Genomic DNA, 9,103 nt, shown 5'->3' on the forward strand with positions numbered 1-9,103 from the left:
CTTCTTCAGTTCAGTGATTCTTCTTCATTTTTCTTCAGTTTGGTGATTCATCGCAGGATTGCGATTTCGAACTTCGATTTTGAGCACGACTTCGTGATTTATCTCCGTGGATTTGGAAGTCTTCGTCTTCTTCGATCAGAGGTTAGTTACTATCTCTTTCTCTCACTCAAATTTTTCTCGATTCTTCTTCAGTTCAATGATTCTTTTTCAATTCTTTTTCGATTCGATGATTAATCTCGGGATTGCGATTTCGAAGTTCGATTTTAAGCACAGCTCCATGATTTATCTCTGTGGATTTGGAGCTCTTCGTCTTCTTCGATCAGAGGTTAGTCATTCTATTTGTGATTTATCTCTGTTTCTTCTGTGCTCTGGATCAGTGTTTTGAAAAATGATGAATTTGAAAAATTGGTTTCAGTATTTTCATCTCTGTTTCAGTAATTGTTTTTCACTGATGTTTTGCTCTGCACTATGAGATCTAGATTGTGCTTTCAGTAATTGGTCTCAGTGATTTCATCTATGTTTATATTGTGTTCGATCTGTCATTGATGTGGTTATGGATTTTGATTTTTGTGAATTCGTGTGTGATTGGTTGATTCTGTTTGGAATTGTGAAATTTGCTGATCTGAGTCGAGGTGATCTGATCATTGGGTTCTTCTCAATGTCTATTTTTGCATTACAATTTAATTTATATTATTATTTATTGGGGATTGTTTGACTTTGCTCCCTAAAATTAAGTTGTGTTTGGTTGAATACAAATTAGGGAGTTGGGAGAGACCACTAGTTTTAAGCACCATCAGCAAAAGCAGTAACAGATTTCTGCCTAGCATACAGCCCAAGGTAAATAAGGTGCTCCATTTTGATCTTGAGGTGAGGAAAAAAAGAAGAAACAATGATTGTGGTCTCTCATTTAGGTGAGAAAAGACTTTGATAAAAAAAAAGTAAAATTCATGAATTGCATTGACATTATCTAGTATCTTGATTGGTCTATTGGGTTATCGACCATAGATAATTTAGTTTTGGACTGTTTGCTAAATTAACTAATGGATATAACTTCAATACCCTTAGACATGGTTTTATATACCTATGTGTCAGTTGAAATGAACTATGCAAACATTGTATTGCCTTGTTTGAATGTGGCTTCCTTAATTGTTTAAACATTGGGCCAGTTTGTTGAAATGCATATTGTTCTACCCTGAACAATGCTCTGTCCTAGTTTGTATGTTCAAACGCAAACATTGTGATTGTGTGCTGGGCAAAGCTTGTGGAGAATGATGTCAAAGTGAGAGACTGGACAGAAGTGGATAGCGAATTGCTCAGTGTTAGAGCAGGTACCATCTGTGCATCTGAATCTACTTAATCTTGGAGCACAAGTGGTTTGTTTGTCCCATGGTTTTTTACCCTTTTGGGTTTTCCACGTTGAATAGTATCTCTCCCTGTGATTGATTATTTCTATTTATTAATTGGCTCTTAACTCAGTAATATCTAGTAAATCTGCTAATTTTAAAGACTCCTGTTTTGTTTTTTAGAATTTGTTGATAGATAGTAAATTTTGATCATAGTGAATGCTTTTAACTATTTTTCTTGTGAGAATTAATCTTTCTCCTGACCATATTCCTCTCCCAGAGAAGTAAAGAGGTTATATTTTTGATCAAATTTTTGGATTCTTGGTTTTACCGTAAAAAACCTAGTGTTGACTCCCAATCTTTTTCAAAATACAGATTGAAATATTTTTCAAGCCATTGTGCTTACAATTGTATCATTAATCATGCTAACAAACTATCTTCTTATATAGTTTGCTTTCGCTTCAGAGGTCTTGACCAAGGAAAACATTGTGGAACCTATGCGAGACATTAGGAGAGCTCTTTTAGAAGCAAATGTAAGATTTTTCAGATTTAGTAAGTTTGTATTTTATTTACGGGAGATTGTTCCTCAAAAATAACAATTACGAAATTATTTTTTGCAGATAAGCCTTCCAGTTGTGAGAAGGTTTGTCCAAACTGTAAGTGAACAGGCTGTTGGTGTTGGCTTGATTCGTGGAGTGAGATCGGATCAGCAATTGGTCAAGGTATGCATATCCATTATGTGGACACATTTTAGAAATGATGATAGTACGATAGAGATTTGATAGATAGGTGACAATTCATGTCAGATGCACTTACTGAACACTAATAGGGTTGACAAGGTGAGAGAGGTGAAACAGACCAGTCAGATAGAAAGATGTAGTGGGGAGAAAGTACAGAGCCTCTAGATCTAGATTGTAGAGAATGTGAGCATATATATGTAATTGCATGTCCAGAAATCTAGGAAGCTGTAAGGGGAAACTGTTGGGCTGTTAGATCCCCATATGCTGCCTTCTGGCAGGAAAGCTTGTCTTGGAGGCAAAGAAACTAGGCTTCTAATAGGTTCTAGGATAAACCATCGAGGAGTAATGAATTCGTTTAGAATGGTTAAAGGCAACTCGACCCACGTGGAGTGGACCGTGAGGCGAATCCTTCATCTCTAGCCATCAAGTCACAAGACCCCAAATTCCTGCGGGGCATGCAAAGTCATTCGGCACACCTAGGTCATAGCTCATGACCTAGGTGGCGAGACACAAGGTGGTATCTGGACTGCGAGCTCCTGTGAGACACTAGGAAGGTACCTCGCTGTGTAGTTAGACTGCAACACACATTAAGTGTTGTTGATCTGAGGTCTCTCTGAAGTTAGTTCAATTAGACCAAACACCTGGTCCCATGATGGCTAACACATGGAGGTCTTTTTATTGACTTAGGTAACACATCCTTATTGACATATCTAGGACATGCGGAGTTATGTAGGTACCTACTATGACCAAAAAAACCACTTCAATGCTCATATGGAATTTGAATCAGAAGTTTAATTGCAATTGGAATTAGAACTGCAATTAAATCGACATACTAGGTCAACATGTAAGAAATGATTTTGTAACTCATGAAGCTTTGCAATGTTTTCATCTTGTAAAGATATTCTCTCTATACAGTGAATATGCTAGTCCAGTAAGAGTCGATATTGAATTGATAAATGTCTTGTTTTAGTGTTCTACTGATATGTGCTCAGAAGCACGAACACGGATATATGACACGACATGGATACGCAGACATGCAAATTTTCAAAAAATATAGGACACGGCATGCTGTGACCTCTGGAGAAGTGTCCATGCTTCATAGGGTATGCATGTATTTTGTAATGTTTCTGTGGTAGAATGTTTTGGGTCATCTTTACTGGTAGATATGATATTGTTAGTGATCTTTTGAGTTACACAAATTGTTATTGTTTTTTGTTTCTGTACTCTCCTTATTTCCATTTCTACATAGCACTGGAACTTATTTCATTTCATCCAAGACTTACTGTGATCCACTATCTAGTAAAAGTAGAAGCTAGCTGGTGCTGGAACTATGTTTAAGACTTCAATTGAGTTACTGATTTATGCAGATTGTACATGATGAACTTGTGAAATTGATGGGTGGAGAGGTTTCTGAACTGGTTTTTGCAAAATCTGGGCCCACTATAATTTTATTGGCTGCCCTACAAGGTGTTGGAAAGACAACTGTTTGTGCAAAATTAGCTTTCTATCTTAAGAAACAAATGAACTTTCAAAAGCATCGTCTCTCTCACACACATGCATGCGCGCGCACAACATAGAGCTTAATGCGCATACGCTTATAGGCATACATGGTTTACAGAGGAAAAGTTGCATGCTGGTTGCTGGAGATGTGTACAAACCTGCTGCAATTGACCAACTTGTAATTTTGGGTGAACAGGTATTCGATATCCATTGTCCATGACATGTCCTTTTCCAATTGGCTGTAATTTCTAGTTCTTTTTGCTTGTGTGATGATTTTGTTGAAGACATCGAAGCAGATTGTAGGGTATGAATTGTCTCCATTAACAAGTCACTGAGCACAATGTTAAAGCTTTTCTTTGGATAGTTATTCCACTAGAAACTAAGGCTCTGTTTGGTATATTTTTTGAAATGAATTTTGAGTTGTATTTTGAAAGATAAGTTATTGAAACGAATTTTGAAAGTAGAAAATTTGTTTGGTTATGAGTTTTGAAAATAGTTTTTTGATGATTTGTAATTTTTTTTTTTTTTTTTTTTTTTAGTTGAATAGATGAGTGTGAAAGAAAATTTGATTAATTGATGTATAAAATATGAGAGAATGAGAGAGGAGAGAGGAGAGAGAAAAAGTGATTGATTGATTTATTAATAATAAAAAAAAAAAGAGAAGGAGAGAGGAGGAAGGAAATTGAGTTTTGAGTTGTATTTTAAAAACTAGTTAACCAAAAAAACTTTCAATTTTTCCATCCAAATCATGTTTTAAAAATCAGACCAAACACTGCCTTATTTTTTCATCATACTTAAAAGATGATGACAAATGAATTTAGTCTCCAGAGAATCTTATTGGCCTAATTCAACTTGGGACCTCTTAGTGTCCATTTGGTGTTCTTTTATCTTCACTCAAAGTCACAGAAAGAGTGCCTTTGAAGACTCTACTTTACTGGAGTTCCATGGTCAAAACAGCTGAAAAAAATAAGTAGTGGCTTCATTGTAGGGAGTTAGGATATGAAATTGAAGTGTCCACCAAAGATAACATTCACTTTTGGTACTTTAGTCCATGAGAATTTGGTGATAAGACTATAGGATTAAATTTCATCAACATAGTAACTAAACAAGGTATAAAGCATGTCTCGTTATTCTCATGGGTAGCACTTGTAGCATGACTTAGATTTCTTTCCATAGACCAGACACCTTGGAGGTGGTTTCGAATCATTTCCTCCAGTGAAGTGTATTGCTTGAGGCATTAACCACTGTGCTTTTGTAATTCTTATATTCCTCAGACTTACCCTTTGGTGGTTAGACTTATTAAGGTGCTCATGTGGTTTGAATCTCATTGTTTACATAGTAAATGGGTTTAGAATGTTTTGTTGGAATGTGTCCCACATTGCCTGGAGTTCCCCCATCTGTACTGGTTATAAGACTCCAATTTCCCTCTCATTAATACCTAGGTTTTAAGGAGAAGTGTGGGCTAGGCTTTCAATTTGGTATCAAAGCTTGGTTGGGCCTATGACTAGTGTGCCGTTTGTCCGGCTACTGTATGTTGTGGTCTAGGAAGGTGTCTTGGAATGTGTCCCGCATCGCCTGGAGTTGCCCCATATGTGCTTGTTACGAGGCTTTAGCTTCCCTCTCCTTAATACCTAGGTTTTAAGGAAAAGTGTGGGTTGGCTTTTCAATTCGTTTATCTTTAAATTGTTCTTTTAATGGAAGTTTTGGATAGAGTAGGATATCTTGTAAAGTTTCTTATTTGAAGTTATCTAAGAAGAGCTATCGGACGCTTAGACCTTTTAACTTTTAAGTGATTTGCACCCGAAAGAAAGCATGCTGAGCAATTATTGTATTCTGTATTTATTATGTTTTTCTGCTTTGTTACCGTTCATATTTGATTCAAATTCATGATCACGTAATTCATTCTCATATTCAATGATAAGCTTGGGACTTGTGGATGTGCCTGTTTATGCAGCAGGAACTGGTGTTAAACCTGCAAAAATAGCTAGGCAAGGTCTAGAAGAGCCCAAAAGGAAGAATTTTAATGTGGTCATAGTGGACACAGCTGGAAGACTTCAGGTTATATCAGCTATCTATTTGGGGCTACTTTCAATAAGATCTGTTTTTTTAATAAAATAATAATAATTATTATATATGTACTTTTCAACCTTATTTTAACTGATCTATCTTCTTTTATTTTTTTTTACTTACTGTCAGATTGACAAGACAATGATGGATGAATTGAAAGAAGTTAAACGGGCACTAAATCCCACAAAAGTTTTGCTTGTTGTGGATGCAATGACTGGCCAAGAAGCTGCAGGTCTTTAACCTTATTTTACTCTTTTGTCTCTGTTGAAGTTCTTTTATAATGGCAAAACTACTTATAAAAATAAAATAAAAAAAAGGCAAAAAAAAATTCAAGTATTTGCTTGCATCATAACCTTTTTATTGGCCATTTTTCATAATTTTGTTGATGTGTTGGCTAAGGTTTGTGACTATTCATTTTGTTTGACATGGTGGCTAAATCAGATTGTGCCTGGTTTTGATTGAGATCTTACCTATAGCTTGCAGCTAGGCCTGGATCTCCGGAGTCATTACAACAGCTGGTTGAGGTTCCCAAGAATCCTGTTGCCAACCCTGCTACTCTTTTTGCTGTTTTTGTTGGGAAGGATAATACCAGACAAGCTACAGTGCAGAAGGTTATCAGAAATATTGGTCTTATATAATTTTTAATTGTCTAATATTTATTTGCATCTTAACATTTTAATTTCTGCTGGCATAGGCCCCTGGTCTCTGTGCAGCAAGCATGGAAGATTATAACATAGTGGAGTCAATGGAACCAGATCCTACTGGTTTTCGTGAGCAGGTTATTTATGGCCTTTTGTTGTTCAGCATGCTCTTCATAATTCTAAATCAGTAGAAATGAATTTGGTGCTTTTTTGCCATGGTTAAAAATTGGTTGTTACCAGTGCATAACGTTAGCCCTGGCTTTCCTTACCGTTGTGGCAATCTATTGGTTGGATTGAAACCGTGGTTGTATCAACAAATAAAGAATTTTACACTCCTGTATCAGTCATAATGGCATAATGTTTATTATGTGCCATTTTGGCCCATTACAGAATGTTAATTTGATGGTACCTCATAAATTTTTCCAGACCTCATTTTCTTTGCCTGTTTTTTCAATAAAAAATGACTGGGAAACTTGGGAGGTGGATTGGAAAATTTTCTCGTTAGAAAGTGGATCTGAAGCTGAATGGTCAACTAAATATTTTGCAGTAATCATTTCCTGCTGGAACATGTGTTTTCTATAGGTTTCAGTGCTGTTTTCAGAATGGTATAGGATATGTGAACTCTCTGGTGCAAATGATGCAGCTTATGCCCATTATGTCTTACAATTGCAGCAAAGTGGATTGTTGAAAGGGGATGATTTGTCAGATCGGTTTTTCCACTGTCTCACTGTAAATTTTCTTCTCTGAAGCTATGCCCACAGTATTATAGTCTGAGTTCTGAATTCATCTTCCCTCCCCATTCTCTCTTATTTTTTTAACTCATGAACTTTCTGTGTCACATTGCCTATCTTCTGAGGTGATTAGTTTTGGCCCTCTGCAATCACCTCAACAAGTCCAATCCCTCTCCTTCCTTGCTATTGATACCTATTCAAAACTTGTCTTGTCGATCATAAAGGTAGATATCTGTTTCCCTCTAGATATCCAATATGGTTTTCTTTTTCACATTTATTATTCATGGCTTGACTTTTAATGTTGTAAATTGCTAGTTTTTCCTATAAATTACTAGTTTAGATGAATTCAAATTTCTTTTTTTCTTGGAATAACAGCCATCAAGCTAAGGTATTTGGTTCAAAAGCAGGGGCAGAACTTCTTGACATAATTCTCAAGGGGGTATTAGCTCATATTATGTTTTAGGGCCTTGTTAATGTGTGTCCTAAGTGTACTTATATTTGTATGATTTTGATTGTTCAAGCATAGAATGTACAATCATTTTAACCTTCATAACATGTGCCTTTAACAAAATCCTGTATTTTAAATTTTAATATACATATGCAGAACTACTTGTCTGTGTCTGTGTACATTCTTGTTCATGGCCATATGTGCATGTGTGCATAAAAAGTTTATTTTTTACATAATAAAAAAGGCATGGCTGTATTAATAGGTGTTTTGAGGAAGGGATGGGGGGCTGTTTAACTGCTTAGAGGGGTGTTTGACATGTTTTATGTTCGAATATGAAGCAGAGCAGATGTGATTTCCATTTTGGACTTTCATAATAGTTTTATGGATTACTTTTATTAGTTTTCTAGAAATCCAGCCAAAAATTTTTTTATTATTACTTTTATTGACCATTGATATGACACCATGGATGCACCCTTTCACCTTTAAAGATGGTCTTTTGTTCATGAGGGCAGGGGCAAAGATCTACTTGTTGAAGTTAGGAATGATGAAAATGGAATGGAGGAACTCTGCACCCTTTCTACATTAGGGCCAAACTCCATGATTTCTCCCATTGTGCTTCCATATTCCATGAGTTTGGTACCATTGAGTCAGCCCTAAAAGTTTGGATTTCAGAGGGTTCGGGATCTTATATTTAAATATATATATATATATATGTTTATTTTGGTACAAATCTAACAGGTGGTTGTCATGGAAAAAAATGTTAAACAGGACGTCTACTATGCATAAGTATTGAGTACAAAATTTTCAATTTATGTTTATTTTCGTAAATTTGATTACACTTTATGTTCTGATGCAGGCATGTACACCAGTGAAGACCAACAATGAACTCTCTCATCAATTTGAATTTAACTCATCCAACTTGAAATTTATGTTATAAGCAGGAATATATTTTTGAGTTGGGGATAATTTTTTTTATAGTAATTTGCCATCTCTTGTATAGTTGGATCCATCATTATAGCTCAACATTTCTTTCTCTGCTAATGTCTTTGTTAAAACATGATTTTTGGATATGTTATTTTGTAATTAATGGTGATTGGATATTAAATTGAATGGGAAAGTGAATTAATGTTGCATTTTGAATGGGAGTTATTATTTCATATTAGTGCTATTTTTCAATTTAATTACAGGTATTTTTTAGTTCAATAACATAAAATTAGCACAATTAAAAAAAACAAAAAGAGGCTATCACAGCGTTTCTAAAAACGTCGCTAAATATTATACCAATGGTTGAATTTTTTTAAAAAAGATACGACGGCATTTTAAAAACGTCGCTAAATAGCATGGTGACGTCATATTATCGTTAGTAGAACTTTTAGCGGCTTTTTTAGAAAACGCCGCCTATAGTCATATAGCGACGTTTCTAAAGCACCATAAAGTTATAACGACGGCCGCATCTTCGGCGTTTGGTATTAAACGTCGCAAAAGGATTTAAAGGCGTTTTTTGGAGCTATAGCGGCGTTTTTTAAACGCCGCTAAAACCCTCATTTCCAGCGGTGATTTAAAAAGGTAGGATAAAGGAAGGTGCAAAGAATAATATATAAGTTGAACCGCCACATCCAATTTTGTTGTTCTG

General features: G+C 35.5%; 1 protein-coding gene across 1 annotated transcript; it reads left to right on the top strand.

The window, feature by feature from the left end:
* The first annotated feature begins 226 nt into the window (after nt 1–226).
* Nucleotides 227–3,835, top strand: LOC145823822 (signal recognition particle subunit SRP54, chloroplastic-like). Its single transcript, XM_082923347.1, has 6 exons — nt 227–325; nt 1,214–1,328; nt 1,809–1,876; nt 1,964–2,065; nt 3,451–3,622; nt 3,780–3,835. The coding sequence occupies exons 1-6, from the start codon at nt 227–229 to the stop codon at nt 3,833–3,835; spliced, it is 612 nt and encodes a 203-aa protein (XP_082779473.1).
* Nucleotides 3,836–9,103: the final 5,268 nt, after the last annotated feature.

The sequence above is a fragment of the Camellia sinensis genome, chromosome 4, assembly GCF_055761805.1.
Source record: "Camellia sinensis isolate YWXY chromosome 4, ASM5576180v1, whole genome shotgun sequence".
Classification (NCBI taxonomy): Eukaryota; Viridiplantae; Streptophyta; class Magnoliopsida; order Ericales; family Theaceae; genus Camellia; species Camellia sinensis.

Bases quoted from the DNA above. Each gene is read 5' to 3' on its own strand.
- LOC145823822 (XM_082923347.1), top strand. From the start codon at position 227: ATGATTAATCTCGGGATTGCGATTTCGAAGTTCGATTTTAAGCACAGC. The intron at 1,877-1,963 runs GTAAGATTTTTC...TATTTTTTGCAG, and splicing joins GAGCTCTTTTAGAAGCAAAT to ATAAGCCTTCCAGTTGTGAG. The intron at 3,623-3,779 runs GTCTCTCTCACA...TTGGGTGAACAG, and splicing joins AATGAACTTTCAAAAGCATC to GTATTCGATATCCATTGTCC.